Here is a 23,867-nt window from a genome sequence, read left to right on the forward strand (position 1 = left end):
TGAGTTATTTGGACAACGGACAGAGTAGTAGAGTCGCCAAATTTATTTTAATTTATTTTTTTGTTACGCCCTTGAACTACGTTATGTGCGTGCGTTGCGTGTTGGAAAGTGGGTCAGTGACCTCTATTGATATGATCATGATATGTATTATTGATGAGATATTACTTAACATGTTTAGGCCGGAGTGCACCACCGGTGGGGCACGGGTTACACTGATTTTACGGGTTATAATTTTGATATGGTACTGAGAAATTTGCACCGCACTGGAGAACGTGTTACACTTAATGTTTCTGCCCTGTAAAATAGTAAATTTTTGTTATTGTAGCTCAAGAGCTGGTTGTTATTCTAGCAAGTGAAAAAATCTAGTATTAATGTCATTGTAGCAGGTACTATTTTCTACATTCTTTTTGGGTAATCAGTATCATTTTTGGGAACTTGCAAGTATAAACTTTTTTAATTATTGCATTTTTTTAAATTATTATAAAAAATATAGTTTAATGAACATTCATAATACTCTTTTTCTCACAGCACATGAACAATGAATTTTCATATACCCGCATGTAAATGCGGGTATGTACATATTACATATTTACGTCATTACAGTATCTAATGACGTGATTCGCCCTACGTTTTAAAAATGGTATTAACAACCATTTAATAAAGCACCTATTTTCCTACTCTAGTTTCCTCATGAGGTTTTTCTTCACTTTGAGTAATTATCTATTAGATAGCCAACTTGGTATACCAACTCGCAACTTCAGAGTACGTGCTGCAATCATTGTTAAACAGTGAAAAATTATTTATTAATGAAAATCTATTGTAGTTACTACAGATGGATTATTTGCGTATTCGGTCGTAAAAGTATCTTATATTCTCCGTCATAGTCGAAAGCAAACCTGATATTTATAATTATTGAAATGAGGAAATAAAAACAATTAAAAATTGAATTGAAAGGTTAAATATAAGTAATATAAGTAGTTCTAAATCCTGTAGCACCTACTAATCAGTAACAGTTAAAAAATACTTATAATGAAGCAACTCTACGCCAATACTGTTCAATATTGTATCCCATAGATATTGTTAATGAAATTCGCAGCGACCGGCACAAAGAATACTGTACACTATGTATACAAACGCAGCCCTTGAATTTGCTCCTTATGCATCGGAATGCACAATTCAGTGCGCTATATCGCTTAATTTTTAGGTCTATACATCGTCGGGGCAAAAATCTGTATATTATTATTTTATATTGGCGTATTGTAAGAGATTTCATTCGGTCTGGCCAGATTGCTGGATCAGGGTGGTTAAAAGACCACATACATACATAGCATAAACTCACGCCTATTTCCGACCGGGGTAAGCAGAGACTATGGAATTCCATTTGCTTCGATACTGACACACTTATCTTGCTTCCTCCACATTTATCAATCGTTTCATAAACCTTTTTAGGGTTCCGTAGCCAAATGGCAGAAACGGAACCCTTATGAATTGTCATGTCTGTCTGTCCGTCCATCCGTCTGTCAATCCGTATGTCACAGTTATTTTTGTCCGAAAATGATATTCAAATCTATCTATGTGTTAAACAATTCAAGACACTCGACAATATTCGACAAAAAAAAAACAATTTAATAGAGTAATTAAATCATTTTGTAATCCCTAGTTCGGTTAGGACATTACAAGCTGATCACCTGATTGTCCGAAAGTAAGATGATCCGTGCTTCGGAAGGCACGTTAAGCCGTTGGTCCCGGTTACTATTTACTGATGTAAGTATGTTGTCGTTACATGACTCATGTCAGGGGCCTTTAGCGGCTCAATAGTAACACTGACACCAGGGTTGATGGGGTTGGTATTCCACCTCACAACCCACACGATAAGAATATTTGACAGTTGTGCAAGTAGCAATATTTTTTTCTTAGATGGATTGCTTTAATGTGGCCTTTTTTAACCCCCCTGATCCAGCAATCTTGCCAGACCGAATGAAATCTCTTACGATACGCCAATATAGGTTAGCTCAATGGTAACCCTGACAACAGGGTTGATGGGGTTGGTATTCGACCTCACAACCCACACGACAGAAGGAGGAGGAGACAGACACATGTGCTGCTACATTCTTTATGTGTTATTATGTATAATAATAATAAGAATGAATGATCAGCTGAACGCTTTAGTTTTTTTACTCCTAGCTCCCAGTACAGCAATAAACTCTTTAGGATTCAGAAATTGAAGTGAACAATGCCATCTGTACGTATTTTCGTGTTCTACAACAACAATATACCTCTAGTACGCGACTGCAAGTTTACTAAACGATGAACTGTTTCTTGTTATTTTAGTTTAACGACTGATCACAGAGATGGCGCTTATTAAAAGGACTAAAAAATAAAAGTTGTTGTTGGGTTGATGGTGTTTCTTGCAGAAATTACTGTGTATTTTGGAAATTAAACTTGATATCACGTTGCGTTGTTTATTTTACGAGACCTTATCAGAATTGCCATAGACAAAAAAAAATATTTTTACTTTTCTATTTGAATGGATGATTGATATAATACTAAGGTGGGGTATGTTTGTGTGTACGAATTAAATTTTACTTTATTATATTTACATTATTAGCTTTAAGCAAGAACAGGAGGTCTAAGCTTCTTCATTCAATACGATAATGGGACAAGGAGGGCCTTGCTAGGCTACGTTCTTCAAAAACAATATATCCCAATATAATATATATATATATATATATATTGGGAACTCTACAGCGCCATCTATAATATTTTTGGGAAACATAGCTTGGAAAGTCCGTAATACGAGTTTCATCAAGTCGTGTACCTATCTAAAATGGCTGCAAGTTCTTCTGAACTCTTATGGCTCTGAATACCCTGTTAGGGGTCACTAGCTTGAATTTGTAGTGAGTGTAATATGTAAGTACTTCTTAATATTTGTCGAAAAATTCGACATGGTTACGTCATATTTGACACAGCGAATTGAGGTACTACAAAGAAGGTAAAACTAGGTTGTAAAAGTGGCTGTAGGACCTTTTCGCCTTTGCCTATCGTTTATCTAAAATCATGAGTGTGAGTGTAGTAATCATTTATGCTCCAAAAATGAATTCGAAAATAAATTCGACAATCATTGGTATGGGTCATCCTGGGATTCCACCGTGCGGCTTTAAAGTGAGAGTCAATCAATCTTCTTACTGAGCTATCACGGTTCCCTCGATATTTTAAAGAAGAAGATTACTCAGTGTGTACGGTCACGAGCTAATATGTATACACTTTGGTACCATGTCACATTAACTTTTTTGACAAATTGAACTGTAAGTCTCACTAAATGTCAAATATGTTAGTGCGACAGAGTCCTAAAGTGGGTACATTAAGTTGCTCATGACTGTATGTAAAAGAACCTAGTGTTATTATGTATCAGGGGGTTAAAATGGCCACATCGAAGCAATTCATCTAAGAAAGCAATTTTGCTATTTAATATTAGTTTGCATTGCGCACTTACTTCTGGGTATATGCGCAAATGTCAAATTGCAATATTGGTCTCTTAGATGAATTGCTTCGATGTGGCCATTTTAATCCACCTAGGATTGGAATGAAAAAAGAAACATCACTTTAAAATTATAATTCGTCAATAAGTTAACATAATTTATCACAAGGTTTTTTTTTGAACAACAATATTATTATGTACGTAAAACACACGAAAGATTATCATTATAAACACATCTGTAAACTCAAACATAAATTATTGTAATTATTAAATATAATATTCATTCAAATACTTCTAATTTCAGTAAGTTTAAATAATCGAACCCTGCGCTGAACATATATTTCTTTTATATAACCCGTTTATTGCAGGGGTCCGTTTACTTTAAGCTGAAAATATTAACAGGTCCGTTTGTTTACACAACCCCACTTACTGATTAATAGGTCATTTTGTAAAAAATATAGAATGAGAAAATATATACATAAACAGCCTATACACGTCCCACTGCTGGGCACAGGCAAAAAAGCAAAAGCAAAAGGCAGGGAATAATATATATAAGAGTAATAAATGAATTCATTAAATATAACATGTAAGTTTAGTAATATGACAGCTTTCTGTACAAATATATTATTTACGTCTGTTAAAACAGTATAAGAATTATTCATTTCATTAATACTTCGCTTTATGGTGAAATCCTCGCATTTTTGCTAAATATACGATTTTCTTCAACAAAAACCTTAAAAGTCACACACTATTTTCATTTCGGGTATAATTTAGATAACAAATTCTTACCTAGCTTGAAACTAGCGTCCCTATTGGGAGATTTTATTAACAAAAATCATACCCAAATGTGATTTTGCAAAAAAGGGTTTCAGTACCTTTTTGTTCCATCACTTTCGCCCTACCCTGAATTAAAGTTCTTATTAAGGGCTTAGTAATCTGTCTGACAGGCTAGATGCGTAAAGGTAACGGTGGTTACCATGGTTACTCCCCACCGACTCCCGTTTATCGATCAGCTCCTGTAGTCTAATAGCAAATCGGCGGGGCGTAACCAAGGTAACCACTATCTCGAACGAATTGGTGGGGAGTAACAATGGTAACCAACTGTGACCTTAAAACATCTATTATCATTTCTGAATTTGAATTTTTTGAATTTGAATTTCTTGAATTTTTAAAATTTTTGAAAGTTAGATTAAAACAGGCCCCGAATCTCTTTACTTATATTCTCTCTCAATTTTAGTAATAGTGTCAAAAATATCTTAGTTCTACATCAAATTGCATTTTTTATTAGAAATTTCATTTTTTAGACAAACATTATGCATAGATACTTATGTAGGATTGTAATAAGAGAATCAGAAACACTGATATTTCTAACAGTTTTAACTAATAAAAGTATCGTTAAACATATTCGTTGGCCTCTTTGTAACTTATTTGGATATTATTACTAGCCATATTTTTCACAGCCATAAAACCTTTCCGATTTTCACAAACATCCCTAGTCGTTGACATTACTTGATATCGATAAAAGTATGGCAAATGTGAAATGCTCTTATCTTCAAAGGTTTTAATTTAACAATATTTACGACAAACTTAAAAAAATATTTTGATGTGATGAACCAAACTCTGAATCTACACTTACATAGGTAAAATACGTAAAAATAGTTAAGGGGTCTGTACATAATGTTGTATTCAATTAAAGTGCAGATATGCTTAATAAATTAAAGAAAATAATACATGTAATAAAAAGATATAATTATATAATTTGTTCATCCGGTATGACAACGCATGTTTTTAACCGCAACAGTAATAATAATAATAATCGAACATGATTTTCAGGGTATTTTTTACATAAATAAATGTTGTATACTTATTGTGTATAGTAAAAAAGTGCAAACATACTTTTGCGGCTAAGACATAGCTCTTCTATTTCATATTCCTAGTAGCTAAACATTCATTGTAATCTTTATTTCACTTTAAAGATGACAAAACATCGACACAGACCCCAAGGACGGCATTATCAGGCAAATGTGCCTTAAACCAACAGCTTCATCAATTTCACTTAACTAATAATACTGGTACTATTCTAAAACATTCTAAGACTAATAATCACAGCACATATACTAAGGAACCAGACTGGTTTGTGGTGAACGGCACTGGAGGTCCAAAAGCCGTTTCGATGGTTCCGAACCCTGCAGTTGATGTGGTGGTCGTTAGTCAAACACATGGCATAGGCCATGAAGTGAGGGATGGCGTTCTGCTCAAAACTGGATGTGAAGAGGTGGGACCAAGGTCCTGATGCGAAGACGGCGACGTCTTCGCCTCCGTGGGTTTCAGAGTCCAAAGGCACCAAACTTGGGTAGGAGTAGCCGTAGTCACCTGATTTAAAGAAAATTTTGCGTTAGTTTGAAGGGTATAACACACTGGAATTACGCATATCTATGAGTTTGAGGTAGTCTTCGCAACACCATCTAATGATATTGCTACGATTCTAGTGTAACTCGTTAAAAATGAAAATGCTAATGAAAAAAATGTACTCATTAAGAAATAAAAATTTGAACAAAACATACTTTGCATATCTTCTAAAACATTGTATTTGTAGTGCATTAAATTATTATTTATTATTATTTAAAATTAAAATAAATTATTATTTAAAATAAAATTGTATTCTATCATTTTAACAATGTGCAAAGAAAGGATGGTTTAGAATATATATTATATTATCAAAGGATACAACGAGCCTTATAAAAGCAAGTATGGATACTTACGAGATTGAAATTCTTTGGACAGCGTGACGTCAACTCTCTTTCCATCAGCTCCAATAGAATTGGCCTTTCCATTTGCATAGCTGATAGTCGTATATGGAATGCCGTCCATTCCTCTAGCAGTATCCACTACGCCCAGTATATCATTACCCCTAGAAGGATATCCCGCTACAGTCATCGTGTGCGCATGATCAGCGCTCACTACGATTAGGGTGTCTTGTTCATTGGTTATGCTTTCAGCTTTCTTGATTGCTTTAGCGTATTCTACCGTTTCGTCGAGCGCCAGGTATGCTTGACTGTCGTGGTGAGCGTGGTCTATTCTGCCTCCTAAAAGTTGGAAGAAAATATTTAGTGAAATGACGTGAGAGATTTACAGGATTCACAGAGAGTAACTAAAATGTGAAAGTTCTATAGATTGGCAACAGTATTGGTATTTGAACTTGTATTAGTCTTTTAGCTAAAAGTGTGCCCTATAAAAGCTTCAAAATATTTTGTTTATTTACCACTACTAAATGGTAAGATTAGTCAAAAATATTAAATATTTAGAAGAACTCGAAACAAGGGTGACATGCGGTTATGTATATAAATGGATTGTCTTTGACTAAGAAATCTTGATCGTTCTATTCATCCTTTCTTATCCACAGATTACAACAAAAAATCTGTTCTTACCTTCAACAAACAAGAAGTAGCCTTTAGGACTACGGCTGAGCATCTTGATGGCGATTTCTACCATTTCTTCCAGTGTAGGCTGATTTTGAGCCTTGAGATGGTAGTCCATGTGGTCGTCATTGAAAAGACCTAAGAGGTACTCCGGAAGGTCGTCCGAGTTGAAGACCTGTGAAGAAAAAGTAAGTGTCATGAGGATTTTCTTCTTTTCCCCACCGGGAATCAAACCCAGGACTTCCGCATCGTGAGCCCAACGCCTAACCACTGGACCACGGAGGTACTAATTTCCTACCATGGTAAGCAGAGACTATGGAATCCCATTTGTTTCGATCCTGACACACTTATCTTGCGTGCTTGTATAGTAACTTTTAAATACATATTAATAAAAAGTACTAACCTTCATCAGTTCAACTCTATCAGTAACGTACTGGTGCGAAACATTCTTGTCCCTCTTATCTACGTGCCACAGTTCGATCAGGTCGGAATTGTCCAGTCGTCTACCAGTACTTTTTACAACTGAGCTCACATTCGGCAGGAACTCGCGTCTTCCACCGCCCATTACCACCTGGAGTGAAGAGAAATTCAAATTTAAATACTATGTACAGTCATGAGCAAAATAATGTACCCACTTTAGGTCTCGGTCCCACTAACATATTTGACATTTAGTGAGACTTACAGTTCAATTTGTCAAAAAAGTTAATGTGACATGGTACCAAAGTGTATTCATATTAATGCTCGTGACCGTAAGTGAAGAAGCGAGAATAATAAATATCCTTATTTGTATGATACCTACTGAATAAAGACATCTTTGAATTTTGAATCTTAATCTTGATGGTTTGGATAAAAATTAACCAAATTGAAGCATATCATCTAAAAAGAAATATTGCAATTTGCGCATATGAAAGTAAGTGCGCAATGTCAACAAAAATGACCAATAGCAATATTGCTTTTTAGATAAATTGTTTCTTTGTGATTTTAACCCCCTGATCTGATTGATTCTAATCTAACCAGTCGTTATCAATAGTTGGGTCAATTGAATAGTTCACTTTTGACAGCATCAGATTCATAATACACGGGAGTCAGCATGGAAAATTAAATCTTATAAGTATAAGGCTGTCTTCTTTTTTATATTTTTAGCCCAACATATGCACGTAATAATAAGTGGAGTCACAGTTACAAGTTATAAAAAGATAAATCGTAACTATTTTCAATATCGGAGTTCTAAAGGCACCATGGCGGGAAATTATTCAGGATTTGATGGCCAGCAACAGAATTGCGCAACCAGATATTCTCTACACCATGCGATCATGATGGCGCCAATATGTCCTAGTGAGATAGGGCCCAAGAAGAACTTGATAAACAGTATGTTGGAGAAGACATACCGACAATACAATATCACAGTTTATATTCCGATTCTATTCACTGCGAATAATTAATTATTCATAAAGAAAAGAAAACATAAATTAATGAACTCATATCCATAAACTTCACAATTGATCTCAAGTGTGATTACGTCTTGATTGACATATGCAACGACATAATCCAAGATTGTTTATTTTCCCATTGTTTTTTTAAGTAAACTACCGCACGAGGCATCTGTAGCGTAGAATTCTTCATTATTAGGGGAATCCTGAAAAGCTACAAGTAAGGCGTTGAACAGCCTCACAGGTCTAGTGGTTAGAGCGTTCGCCTCACAATCTGGAGGTACGGGTTCGATTCCCGATGGAAACATTGTCGGAATCACTTTGTAAAACTGTCCTTTGTTTCATAAGGATATTGAAGGCTTAAAATGGTGATTGTACGAAAAAGAAAGATGATTTGGAGCGCAAGTTAAACCGTAACTACGAGTAGCAAGTAAAACAACCAACCCACAGTGGAGCAGCGTGGTAGAGTGTGCTCTACCACTGCCCCTGCGGTTGATTGATGGGAGGCCTGTGCCCACAAGTGGGAACTATATAGGCTGTTTTCGTTATGTTATGTATGTTAAAGCTTTGGTAGTCGTCGGTGTAAGAAATATTAGTACTCAATATTTCGGATAGATGATGCAGGCGTCGACATAATGGCTATATAAATTGTAAAATTACATGAACCGGTTAGGGACCCGGTGCACGGTGGTGTAATGGCATAGAATAAGGAATAATACTACGTATAGAACGGCAACTCTCCGCTCCCCACCAGCGTCTGAGCTAGGTTTACCTCATCCCCCTCGAATGTAGTTTAGTCTTGAATCGTATGGGCGTTAGACGTCACACACACAGATGCGCGTGTACGATAATGTCAATGTGTAGTGTCTGTGTAAAACGAAGTTGTTTCTATGAAGTGTCCAGGGTGTGGTAATGGTTAACACGCTTGTCCCGGCTTGACTAGAGTAACGGGTCCATTACCCGTTTTTCGGTTTATGCATCTCTTTGTGAGTTTCCCTAAGCACAGGTGAGTGCTAACAAAAAACTCCTTATTCATTCTTTACATCAATGATCTCCTCAAGGTAATACCGTAATACCGTATCAGTGCATTATGTTTGCTGATGATGTGTCTGTCAGTCGTGATACCAAAAAAGCGTAACGTAGGAAATAAGGAAATTAATAAGACCATCTCTAAATTATTTACTTAAATAAATCTAAGTAATTTTAAAGTGTTACAATATTCTCACAATAACATTGAGAAATTAGAACGTCTGTTTCTTACATAAACGATCAATTTACAACAAAATTATTCATTGTGTACTTGATAACAATATCGCAATTACGTAGATTATCTGAACCATTGAATTTACATTAATTGCTGTTGACGACCTTATAACTGATTACAAGTCCTTTCTTTATTATCACTGCAATATCAGTTATGGAAAAAAATACTATGGCATGGTTTAGTTTCGATTGTGAAGCAAAACAAACAAAAGACAATCTGCTAGCGACGTATTGGCGAAACCTTTTACCGTTATCAGCATAAACTGATGGTATGACAGATCCTGTTTTTTACAGAAGCGACTGCTTCCCAACTGCGAAGGGAAAATAGGCCAAATAGGTTAGGTCACATACCACCGAAACGAATTTTTCGGGTATGTGCGTTTTCTCACGATGTTTTCCTTCACCGCTTAGCACGTGATAATCATTTATGATCCAAAAATGAATTCGAAAACAAATTCGTATTTCTTGGTTTGGGCCATGCTGGGATTCCAACGTGCGGCCTTAAAGTGAGAGTCAATAGTTCTTCCCATTGGGCTATCGCGGCTCCCTCGATATTTTAAAGAAGATTACTCAGCTGAACTTATACTAATACTACTGTAAAGGTTTTTTTTTTACTTGACTTACCGTATTTTTTTCAGGGTTTCACGACTTATTTAAGACTAACTAACAAACTAATTACAGTTCAGTGTCGAATGCATTTACCAACTAATTAACAGAACAAATGGAAATATTTATTCCGGTAATCAAATTAGGGCGAAATCCCTGAGAGTTCCAAAGTGTACGTAAAAGAAGTGCTCCTGAGGAAATTATCATTGACCATAGATCCCTGAGTTGCTCCGACTACATACGATTAATGTTCAGAAACTGTATTTTATGTCTTATAAAAAAACAACTTAGAATCGTTTTAATAATTTTTATTAATTTTTTTTGCGAATTTAGGTACAATTTAAATTGACAACCCTGAAGAAAATGTTTAAACATTCGATAAGAATGTTTTTCCTTATAACATGGTATAGTTTTAAACTCATTATGAACGGTACCTACGAACTATGTACTGTGTAAATTCCATCACTAACACTCGATAATAACCATCTGTTTTTACAGTGATGTACGGACACGAGCATTAATATGTATACACATTGGTACCATGTCACATTAACTTTTTTGACAAATTGAACTGTAAGTCTCACTAAATGTCAAATATGTTAGTGCGACAGAGTCCTAAAGTGGGTACATTATATTACTCATGACTGTACACGCCCAACTCAACCACATACCAAATAGCTGTTCCTTTATTTGCAAATGATAAAAGGTATTCATTGAAAAGAAGCATTTATTTGTATGTATATTTTAGCCTTGACGTTATATTCGTATATGCCTTCAGTGTTTCATTCATTTAGTAAATAGTGTGGAAAATGCTTAAATTTAATATTCTTTTCATATGCTAAGTGTCATGTCTGTCCGTCAGGAAGTCAGTATATTTTGCTTTAGAAGATTTTTAGTAATCTTTGATGAGAATCATTCAATCATAGTGGCAACATGTCTGTCTTTTCGTATTATTTGTTTTCGTGCCATGAAATACGATATGACAAGTCTATTCTAGATTTTATGCATTTTGCACATTGGAAAAGCAACACATGGCAACGTTTTTAGTGTTGCCAATTTCTATGGACGAATACCTCTCCATCCAAATATAAAACAATCAATTCTTTTTTTGACGTGACTTATTGTAGATTTGCCGCAGACGGCATCAACTACTTGGCCGGACCAACAACAATCAATCAAAGAAACGTGTTTTTACCTTAAACTGTCTGCCAGGATCACTAGTAATCAGCTGGTTCGCGATGTCGCGACATCCCAGAGAGATACATTCCTCAGGGACGTCGGCATCTGACTCCCAGTTGCGCTCAGAGACGTGCGCGTACATGCCCGCCGGAGAGGCGTGCGTCACTCTGGTTGTCGTCACTAGACCTGAAGTTGGGATAATAATTAAGAAATTTAATTAGGTAAGTAAGTTTTTTAGGCAGTCGATTATTGTTGTATTAAATTGTATCTGTACATTATTATCATCAGGACATCGGACTTCTTATAAAAATTACTATGATATACATAAGATCACGCCTATTTCCCGATGGGGGTAGGCAGAGACCACGGAAATCCATTTACTATGATCCTGACACACCACTTTTGCTTCTTCCATTCTTATCAAAGACTTCATTTATGCTCGCCGGTTTAGAGTATTCTTCATCCTATCTTTTTAGTATCATATCCTATCTAAAATATTGATTGGAAACCCATTGTATTAGTCAGGTGTATTATCCCTCTCTGATAGGAATAAACGAAATAAATAAAAACGGCCTCCGTGGTCCAGTGGTTGAGCGTTGTGCTCACGATCCGGAGGTCCCGGGTTCGAATCCCGGTGGGGACAAATCACAAAAATCACTTTGTGATCCATCATGGATCACGGATCCATGATGAATCATGGGGATCACAGCCTGTAGGCTGATCACCTGATTGTCCGAAAGTAAGATGATCCGTGCTTCGGAAGGCACGTTAAAGCGTTGTTCCCGGTTACTATTTACTGATGTAAGTGAGTAATCGTTACACGAGGCACGTCAGGGGCCTTTGGCGGCTCAATCATAACCCTGACACCAGGGTTGATGAGGCTGGTATTCCGCCTCACAACCCACACAATAAGAAGAAGACCTTGGTTTAGTAACAAAATACTTTACAGTACTAGGGGGATTAAATAGGGGGAAAAAAAAAGTATTCATCTCGAGCTCCTCCGTGCTTCGGAAGGCACTAATGTGCCAGCCGTTGGTCCCGGCTGCATTAGCAGTCGTTAATAACCACCAATCCGCACTGGGCCCGCGTGGTGGTTTAAGGCCCGATCTCCCTATCCATCCATAGGGAAGGCCCGTGCCCCAGCAGTGGGGACGTTAATGGGCTGGTGATGATGATGATGATGACTAGGGGGATTCAATGATAACTAAACTTCTTCTTCAATGAGTGTAAAAAAAACAATTTTATTTAATTTACGCCCCAATAGAAACACAATAGACCATTACACGTTTCGTTTATGGGAAAGAAGTACATGAAGTACAAATACCGATCAGAATAGCCCATTCAACTATAAGTTTCTATGACGTCTGTACTTATAGTGAATGTATGATGTGCAAACATGATTGTTTATTGGCTGTTTCTCTTTGAAAACATGTTTCTGTAAAGTTGCATGTTAACATGCATAGTAGCATGTGTGTGGTGGATCGAAGTAAGGACAATTTGTTCAGGTGGGGTTTCTCGGATGGCTCGGACTTAAAGTGCAAGTGCGGCACTGTTCCCCAAACGATGGAACATCTTGCATCGTGTCCTGCGTCCCCGAACACCTGCACGCAGGAGGATCTGACGAGCGCTGCAGATAGCGCCATACTTGTTGCTAAGTTTTGGGCCGACACTATTTAGTTTGCCATCAACACGATAAGAGAGAGAGAGAGAGAGAGAGTAGTATGTTAAATAAAACATAAATAATAATATGAAACATAGCATCACGCCTGTATCCCGAAGGGGTAGGCAGAAGTGTATAGTATATACACCAACTGCTCGCCAGCTAGATTTAAGTGCCACGTAACAAGCGGCGAACCTATTGTCATTAACCGGGTACAAATCCTGGACACTCTGACACCAGGGTTGATGAGGTCTATCATTTATCTTACAACCCATACGAAATCAGAAGATATAATTCCCCTAATTTAATGGTGTCCCTTAAGAAAGGGTAGTTCGATTTAAATATCTTGAGCATAATATTATTGTTACCACCGACCTCAAAGATAACGATGATATCGACAGGGAACGGAAGTCGCGTGTCGGGTTCTAAATGGATTTTATTATTTTACATTTATTTTTAATTCTAATAAGTTTCATTTTAATATATATGATTATAATTTTAAGTACATTTAGTTTTGTTTTGAATATTTTTAAACTTTTTTTTTTATTAATAAATCATTTAGTATTTATTCAGAAACAATAATAATAAAAAACAGAATGTAAATCCACCACAGGCTTCGTCAGTACCAACATTCATATTAAAAATAAATAAATAAAAAATAAGGGAAAGCATATTCAATTCATACATAATAAAATCCGCACAAGCTTCGTCAGTCTTTTTAACTTTATTTAATTATTATTTTAATATTTTTTTGATTGTAATAACTTTTAATTTTAAAGTGACATAATTCTATCTTACAATATGGGTACGTACCCGAAATAGATGCATTTTATTTTATTATTATTATAATTCAATGTGACCTTTTTAGACCTTCTGAGTTATTAAGTTTTTCACAAACACTTGCCTCGATCATTATAGACGGCGATACGGCTCACCACCTATCACGTTGGTCTACCATAAAGCTCGGTGAGGCATGGGTTCTTAGTTCATCTTGTGCTGGATGTACCTCTGACTACCCCAATTGAGATATAGGCGTGAGCTAATGTTACGAGCGTGTCCTATGTGCTTCTTGACTCTCTAGATGGCTCACCGTGTTGAAGATAACATACATAAACAGCCTATATACGTCCCACTGCTGGGCACAGGCCTCCCCTAAATCAACCGGAGGGGGTATGGAGCATACTCCACTACGCTGCTCCAATGCGGGTTGGTGGAGGTGTTTTTACGGCTAATAGCCGGGACCAACGGCTTAAAGTGCCCTCCGAAGCACGGAATCATCTTACTTTTTCGGTCAATCAGGTGATTCAAGCCTGAAAAGTCCTTACCAAACAAAGGTCAGTCTCACAAAGGCATTTCGACAATGTCCCCATCGGAAATCGAACCCGAACCTCCAGATCGTAAGCCTAACGCTCTAACCACTAGACCACGGAGGTTGTTGAAGACATAATAGTGAAGATAACATAATAGTGTCTTAATTTTGTTTCAGTTTCGTTTTTCGATTTTGGTATACTATGTTATGTCATCATATAGCTCAGTTTACATTGTTTCAGCTGTGTGAATAATAGCCATCATTAATTAATAAGACCGTGAAGGTAATAGTTTATAAACATCTTACTGAAGGTCACAGTGTTACAACTGTTAGAGTTTTTTATAACGTATGGTGGTTGGAGTAATTAGTTCTTGGTTTGGAAATTCTCGGTTCGATTTCCAGTGGTGACACACGTTGACACAACCTTTAATCTCTTTAGGACGGTTCTTAATATCACTAGGGTATTACTTGTTAGCCCCAAAAAGATTTTGTTGGTCCTGGTTACAATATTATTATCATTTGGAAGACATTTTATACTAATATTTTTTTCTTAGTAATTGTTTAGGTTCCCGATGGGGACATTGTCGAAATCACTTTGTAAGACTGTCCTATGTTTGGTAAGGACTTTTCAGGCTTGAATCACATGATTGTTTGAAAAAGTAAGATGATTCCTTTCTTCAGACGGCACGTTAAGCCGTTGGTCCCGGTTATTAGCCTTAAAAACACCTCCACCAACCCACAGTGGAACAGCGTCGCGGAGTATGCTCCATACCCTTTCCGGTTGACTGAGGGGAGGCCTGTGCCCAGCAGTGGGACGTATATAAGCTATTTATGATTTTTTTATAATTTTTTGGGTAGGTACTAACATTGTACAATAAAGTGAGGTCTTTATTCATTCAGTCAGTGACCTTATCAACCCATACGAAAAATTTAAGGATAACTCCCCCATGTCACTTACCAACATCCAATCCTTGCTGTAGCGCCCACTGTCCAATTGACTGCGCCCAGTTCCCTTTATGCAGCTGCGAATGGCATGATCCCCTGGTCACGTTGCCGTCAAGACCGATCACGCCGTATTTGGTCTTTACGCCCGTGAGGTAAGACGTTGCTGTGCAGGCGGAGTCAGGCACCTGGGCGTCTATGCAGTAGGTCTGAAAAGATAGGACACAATTAGGTTTTTTTGTTCGTAAACGCCTCAGGTAAATGCAGACAAAACTTGATCCACAACGTACGCGCTGGCAGAATTTTTAGTTTTAGGTATATAGAACTATAATCACTATTTCAAAGCAGATAATTTCGATTTTTGTTTTGTTAATTTCGATATTAATAAGAATTCATAGCGAAATTAAACTAGATAGCTTCCGAATTAATCTGTAGATTTTCTTAATCTTATGTCTTCAGCATAAGGCACAGTAAAGTATAAGTTTGTTATGTTATATTATGTCTTGCAAAGTTTGACGTAACTACTGTGAAAATATTTCATGGCGATAAGAATTTTCAAAAAGATTGGAGTCCTAGATATGTACATTTTAGAGTCAACTTTATCCTTAACATTAAAATGTTATGTGTTTAATTAAACTGACGGTACATACCTACCTGATTCAGTTTCTCGATTTAAATTTAAATTTTTATCCTTTGTTACACATAACAAAAGATATTAAAGGTAACCTTAGCAATACCAGTATTATCAAGTTTTGTAAAAAATCTGATTCTAAGTACCTTTTCATTCCATAATAACTAAAAAAAATACTCTTCCAAATTCCAATTACAATTTAATTTCAAATCATCATCACTAATTTAAGAGTCACGATCTTGAAGCATTCTCCACGATACTTCAAAAATCAATTCAATTTCAATGAATTTTTGTAATTCATTTTCATTTCAAATAAGGAAATTAAAATTATTAATTTTGAATGCAGATTTTAAGATTTTAATATTATTAAATTATATAAAAATAACTTATTCCACCATTCCCTATTCTCTATTCATGCTATAATGAAATTATATAATATTAACAAAGATTTTTCTGACTCTAACAAATTATTATTTATTTTCAAATAAGAAAATTAAAATGAACAAGTTTTTAATGCAATTATAATTACAATAAATTATATTATGTGTACATTCCTACAAGTATAAATCTTTTTTCGATATTAAATTACATTAAAAATCATTTATTCAACGCTATTATCATAGATAAACTTGTTGAAGATCAATTTATCATTTTTTAATTTACGCCATTTTGAAAGGTGTTACGTATAGCTGAGGAGATGAAATGACAAGAAACTGCAACAGCAACACTACAACAGCAATCTTAAGTCAGTGTATATGGCTTAATTTTTGCTGTTCCCAATTTTTGCTGTTACCAATTTTTGCTGTTACCAATTTGTTCAGCGTCGCTAAACATCCCAATAGAGCATAGAAGTGTTAAGTACAATGCACTCTTAGAGGAGAATTACAGTGTCAGATGCTCAATGTCACTGGCCTTGGTGGATGACAGACAATTAAATGGCGTGCCAGACAATTTCCTTACTTCTTCCTTCCTTACATTATAGTCGTCCACAGATCTGACAGTCAACAGTATTGTTAAAAGATTCTATTGGTTCAGAATATCTATTAATTTTCATTCACCAGAATTGTGTGTGCATTGCGGTTGGATAAATCCATATTGACCGTTTTTAAAATTCCTTTAAACTGTCTACTTTTCAGGTCACGTGGTATAAAGTTACTTGAACCTTAATCGTCAGAAACTGAATAAATTAAACAAGTTTTAATAAAAGCCTTGAGAATTTCACCTCAGTCATGTTTTTGTTTCCTCATTTCATGTGATAAGATAAAAAAAAACATCAATTCGCGGCAGTCGAACGGTAGTTAAAAGACATGCGAGTAATTACAAGTGTTTATGAAGAGAGAAAGAGAGAACAATGTCGTTTGTCTTCTTCCAGGACATCTAGTAAATGCCTTACTATTTACATAACTTATCAGAAAGAATGGCCTATACACGTCCCTTTGGTGGGTACTGGCCTTCCTTCAACCAACCGGAAGAAGCGTCGGGCATACCACTAGTTGCTCGGGACCAACGGCTTAAGAAACCTTTCGAAACACGAAATCGTAACAAGTTGCTAAGTTATCGAATAAAATATTATGGGAAACGCATTTTTTGGGGGTATGGTTGTGGGTATTCTGTAGGCTCTGCTTACCCCGGTGGGAAATAGGCGTGAGTTTATGTATGTATGTATGAGTTTCCTGCTTACGACGTTTTCCTTCACTGCTGAGCACGTGATAATTTATGATCTAAACATGAATTGAAAATCAAATCTGGAAGTCATTTCCGTGCTGGATTGGAACTTGCGACCACACGGTGAGAGTCAAGCATTCAATTTCGCTAACACGGTTTATTACGTGTAAATGATTTACTTATTTTTGTTATTTTTTAAGCACGAATCCCAAGCAGGAAAATGTCACAATATCAATGCAAAAAAAAACAATCAAAATTTTCAAAAAAAAATGGCGTATCGGAATCGTCTGACGTCACAATCACGACCTTTGCGCTGACGCACCGACGGGGTTTCCTTGATCGTGACATACTATACAGTACCTGGTACTTTTGTGTAGGTATTACTTAAGTAACTGTTATATTTTTTTAATCTATTTTGACGTGACTTATAAGCTTCGACTTACATAACATAAACAGCCTATATACGTCCCACTGCTGGGCACAGGCCTCACCTCGATCAACCGGAGGGGGTATGGAGCATACTCCACCATGCTGCTCCAATGTGGGTTGGTGGAGGTGTTTTTTTACGGCTAGTAGCCGGGACCAACGGCTTAACATGCCCTCCGAAGCACGGAATCATCTTACTTTTTCGGACAATCAGGTGATTTAAGCCTGAAAAGTCCTTACCAAACAAGGGACAGTCTTACAAAGTGATTTCGACAATGTCGCCATCAGGAAGCTTCGACTTATAAGTTTAATATAAGTTACATCATGATACTTAAAACGAAACACGTAATTAGAGCAAAGGCGCAGTCAAATATGCTCTCCTTTATCACGTTCCGACCAATCATATCATGTGCCCATCACGCTCGTAGCGTTTGCCACTTATGAGGAGTATACTTATATTCGCCAATAGCGTTCACTTGGCCGAACAAATAGTAGATACCTGAATTATAGGTACGTAATTTCGTAACTTATATAGAAAAATGGTTCTGTTTTCTTTCGTTGACAGATGAACATACCACACAATTTTTTTTTTTATTTTAAAATTAAATAAAAATAAACAAAACATATCCCAAACTGCGCGGAGGGTGCCCAGTTGTTTTAAATTTTTGCACTGATTTCCATCAGCTCCCCATTCGTCCGGCCAAGTAGTTTATGCCATCTGAGCTAAAACTTCAAAAAGTTATGTAAAAAAATATTATCCTGCAACTATTCTGTATCTTTCTTCACTCCCTGTCTTGCACAGATATACTTAAGCATGTTTCTTTTAATCATATAACTGAAACAAAACCTAATGTAGTAGCTGATACACGATGCGGTACTCAAGTGCGGTTTTCATACAAATTAAGTGACGTTTGCGCAGATTCGTTGCGGCGTGCGCGCACCGTGTATAAATTGTTTTAAGCGAAACTAAAAGAGCGTTTACTAAAGGAGTAAGTAGTAGAAGTACCATATAACATTAAAAAACGACTTAACGATACAAAAGTTGTTTGATCTTTCGAGACAAATGGAAAAGATTTAGGGGGTTAAAAAGGCCACATAGAAGCGATTCATCTAAAAAAGCAATATTGCATTTTGACACTTGCGCATACAAAATTAAGTGCGCAATGCAAACAGATGTCAAATAGCAATATTGCTTTTTTAGATGAATAATTATAATTATTATAACACACAAACACACACAGATGACAATAGCCATACTTATTTTGTTTTTAATATTTTCTCTGCTTAGAATTTTCTGAGTTCACTAAACTATTAAATTTAAATAATGGCCAATTTCAAAATATAATCTTCATAGTTACGTACACTTACTTATTGGTAGATAAGTATTTCTAAAAATGTGCATAACGTCCTATAGTGAAAACCATGTAAATAATTGCTTTCTTTGTTAAAACCACATTTGGATCACAAACAACAGACTAAAAGCTAGTTTTAATCCAGATAAAAAAAATGTGGTCTCAATTTTTAAATTTCACTCCCCCTCCTTGAATTTCACTAGCCCTTTCACGGATAGAGACCATGGGTCATTGATGGTTCAGAATAGGCAGTATGAAACCTTGGCATCGGAACGTCCGTAGACGTTCTGTCATTGAAAGTGTTAAAAGAAATCGACGGTTTGTCGAAGAAAATCACACCACCAGGATTTGTTGTTTCAAAAAGACGGTTATTTTCCCGCCTTTTTTATTTCACTTTAAGGATTTTTTTTGCGTGATTTATTGTCGGATCACTTTAAGTGACGATTGTCACTTTGTTTTTTTGATTGTGTGAAAAATGTTCCGCCTCATCAAAACGTCACAGTTATCACGTACACTTTATTTCCTTGAACGTGACATCTTCTACTAGAGTTGAACCCGTCATACTATGTCTCTACTCACTACACAATAATACTAAGTATAGATCGGCAACTCTCCGCTTTCCACCAGCGTCTGAGCTAGGTTAACCCCCCCCCCCCCCCCCCCGAACATAGTTTAGTTTTCAATGTGTCAAGGTCACACACACAGATGCGCTTGTACGATAATGTCAATGTGTAGTGTCTGTTGTTTTTTTTTGTTTTCCCCGAAGGGTAAGGCAAAGGGAACTATGCCCATACAGCCATGTCTTACGTATTTATTTTCTTGATGATTGATGAAATGATGAAAGATGATGATGATGAAACCTAAGCCCCCACCCACGGAGTAGACTCCTACTCCGAACCCCAAACGAATTAACTCAAAAGTCCGCATAAACTTTTGAGTTATGAAGCGGCTTCCTGCCACAAAGCGAAAATAGGCAGATACACTTTGTTCATTGAATACTCCGATATAATAACACTCGCGAATGTCTTCCGACTAACTTAATGCGGTCATTAACCACAAAACACCACTTCGTATTAATTATTTAGATTATTCAATGAAGAAAGCAACTGTCCCGTTCCCGTTTCCCGCCAAAAAGCAGTGTCTGTTGTTTATATAAAGTGTCTGGGGTGTGACTAAACATACTGACAGTGTTACCAATAAAAAATAAAAAAGCGGTGTACATGTTTTTAAGTATTTGACAGCCAAGCAAAATGATTCCAATTATCAAATAATGCGATTGAACTTTGGCTGTCTAAATAGTATTTAAACAAATATAAGACAAATGTAATACGTTGTTTAAGTGTTTGATATTATTGCTTAAGCAAACAGTTATTCTACTGTTTTGCAACTAAAAGACGTTTAATGGAATAACGTATATTTTTTACGATAATGATTTTCACAAAGTACTTGACCCGGATGAATAAGTTACTTGTGAGTTTTTTTCTATGTAACAGAACGAATTGAACGACTTTGATCGTAATTTATTTACAACACGGTTGTCATCGTATCAGAATTTGATGAAATAATATTTTGAAAGAATAAAAAGTACCCAAATGAAAGAAGAAAGACAGAAAGATGAGAATAGGAAAGAAAGGCCAACAGGATCTTATATGGAACAAATTAAAGAGCAGGCGAACTCTCAATCTCAACCGGAGCGGGTATGGAGCATACTCCACCACGCTGCTAAACTGCGGGTTGGAGGTGTATTTACGGCTAATAGTCTGGACCAACTTCTTAACGTGCCCTCCGAAGCACAGAATCTTACTTTTTTGGATGATTAGGTGATTCAAGCCTGCAAATTCCTTACCAAACAAAATGACAGTCTCACAAAGTGATTTTGACAATGTCCCCATCGGGAAACGGACATCGAGATCGTGAGCCTGACGCTCTAACCACTCGACCACGGAGGCTGTTATTAGAATGCTTTTAATGAATATAGTATAATATAATTTTATAGTATTTAAAAATACTAGGTAGATTAATTGATAGGTACATTACATTCATTAAACGAGTCTGTTAAGCCAGTGATTTCCGGTCAAATAGTTAATGCCATCTGCGGCAAATCTACAATAAGTCACGTCAAATAAAAAAATATAAAAAATAAGCGACTGATCATAGAATAGCTATTCCCGTCACAACACATGTTATACCATAACCACCTAATTATTATAAAACCCTACAATTATATTGTTCAGCAAGTTTCAGTACTCGTACCTTGTCATTAACAACGAGATGACAGGAATAAAGTACCCACTTACTCAAGTAAACATCGAAATTAACCGTCTCACTCTGTGTAAGTAAAACCGAGCGTGACAGTCGAAGTATTTTTTAGTTTTCTAAAGATGTTTTCAAGAATTTAAAAAGTTTTTTTTTTAAATAAGCGTTGATAATGTTAACGATTCGCCCTGGCCTACCTACTTATTATGTTACTCATGTACCCAACTTTTTTATTCATGTGATAAATATTCATAAAAAGAATTGCACAATTACAATTCTTAAATTTTATATTTTTTATCAAATCAAATCAAATCAATTTATTTGCGGGAACACATAGATACAATAAAGGTGGTAAAATAATTTAAATAACAATGTTGTGATGTGTTCGGCCTGCATGCAGGCGTACAAATATACATAAGAAAATAAAAAATAAAGAAATGGTACATTGAAAGAAAATTATTGAAAATATACTTATTATTAAAAAATTACAAAATTTATTTATTTTTATGTTCAAAATATAGTAAGTACAATTTTGACCTTTCATCCGGAACCTTAAATTATTTTGCGAATAAAATATGTCATATTAAATAAATAAGCAAAGTATAATATGTTAGTCACACACACAATTCCAATTCTCAAATTTTATTTCATTTACAATTTGACCTTTCATCCTGAACCTTAAATAATTTTGGCATAGTAATGTGTACCAATTCGAATAAAATATATTGAATAACTCTGCAAAGTATAAGTTAGTTTGCAATCTATTTCGCAAAAAAAATCTTTCTTGCCATGTTGCAAAAACAACCATCATAATAATATTTTAAGAAGCTAAGGTCATGGTACAAATTTAAAGAGTTATAAATTCGAATACCGGTCAAGTTGAAATAAGGCGTACTTAACTTACTTACGCAATAAGTTGAAAGTTGAAACTCAAGTAATTTTAAGAGCACCGAACGATCCTTTGGCGTATCTGGTTGTGCAATCTATAAGTAGGATGTCAGTGTTTGTGTAACTGACGGATATTAATTCGTGCGACTGGATAGGTATTTTTTTGTTTTGGTTTTAAAACCTTCACTGACCCACATTGGAACAGTTTTTTTACTTTTTAGACTAGCTGTAGCCCGCATCTTTGCGGATTTGGGTTATTGCGGTAAGCAATGTGACTCTCCTTGGAAGTACTATTTACCCGACTGCGACGAATCAAAAATGAGGATTATGTGTTTGACCACGTGTGTACCTATGTATGTATGCATGTATGTATGTGTGTATGCACGTCTGTTCCCACCTAATTTTTAGAGCTAGATTCTTCCGTAGTTGGGTTTTAGTTTTTAAATGATTTTTTGTTCTCGAGTTAGATGTTGTTAGTTGTTGTTGATGTGATGATGATGTTTATTTATTTAATGGATCACTTACAGCTATGCACATTATAACATTTAGTTAAAACATAATTAAACAAAATAAAACAGTACTAATGTGTAAGCTAATTACAAGTGAACACAACATTCATCATAAAAAAATCTAGTCTGTTGAGACTAACTTCTCAGCAGCTAAAATCTCACTATTATTAACAGTAATACTCTCACTATTATAAATTAATAACAGTAATATATCATATTATTGCACTAGTTGGTTCAAAAAACACATAAACTATACTAATAACTATACTACTAATGATGTGTTAGGTGTTCTCGAGTGTATCAGCATCGAAGCAAATAGAGTTCCATAGTTACCCCGGTGGGAGATACGCTTGAGTTTATGTATGTATGTCGACTTAGATAAATGATGTAAAAAATAAATCACCTAATTAGATATTTGTGGTAGCTTGTAATTGGCCTATAATTATTATTAAGTCGCATATATTGTGAATAATGCTGTCAAGCTTCCCTAAGACAATAAAATAAAATAAAATCATCACTCATCACATTAGACATGTTGATGTAATTAATGGTTTACATTTCAAAGATTTCAAGCGTATGATTGTTACTTATTCAATTAAGTTTATTATTACATAACGTTGGTATAATTATACAACAGAAATAGGTATACGTATAAATTACATGGATAATCTAGGATAATGAAATAAGTACTAAATATTGATGCTATTTTCAGCTCTAGAATTGTAACTATTTGCATCAAACAAATTGAGGATAATCATTTCTTCGAAGTAGACAATGTTGATGATCGACGATCCGTAGCGATCAAACGCCGAACAACAAAAAGTGGCGAAAGACGAAAATGTTTCTTACAAAGA

General features: G+C 35.7%; 1 protein-coding gene across 2 annotated transcripts in view; it reads right to left on the minus strand.

Annotated features, from left to right (window-relative positions):
* Window positions 1-3,598: 3,598 nt before the first annotated feature.
* Window positions 3,599-23,867, minus strand: part of LOC126372138 (membrane-bound alkaline phosphatase-like) — a 53,029-nt gene continuing 32,760 nt past the window's right edge. For both annotated transcript variants that reach the window (XM_050017741.1, XM_050017742.1), the window contains exons 3-8: window positions 15,303-15,495; window positions 11,392-11,561; window positions 7,301-7,468; window positions 6,907-7,072; window positions 6,241-6,564; window positions 3,599-5,851 (exon numbers count right to left, since the gene is read on the minus strand). In XM_050017741.1, the coding sequence (XP_049873698.1) occupies window positions 5,559-5,851; window positions 6,241-6,564; window positions 6,907-7,072; window positions 7,301-7,468; window positions 11,392-11,561; window positions 15,303-15,495 (1,314 nt within the window). In that variant the 3' untranslated portion in view covers window positions 3,599-5,558. The remainder of the gene's footprint in view (window positions 5,852-6,240; window positions 6,565-6,906; window positions 7,073-7,300; window positions 7,469-11,391; window positions 11,562-15,302; window positions 15,496-23,867) is intronic.

This window comes from Pectinophora gossypiella, chromosome 13 (genome assembly GCF_024362695.1).
Source record: "Pectinophora gossypiella chromosome 13, ilPecGoss1.1, whole genome shotgun sequence".
Classification (NCBI taxonomy): domain Eukaryota; kingdom Metazoa; phylum Arthropoda; class Insecta; order Lepidoptera; family Gelechiidae; genus Pectinophora; species Pectinophora gossypiella.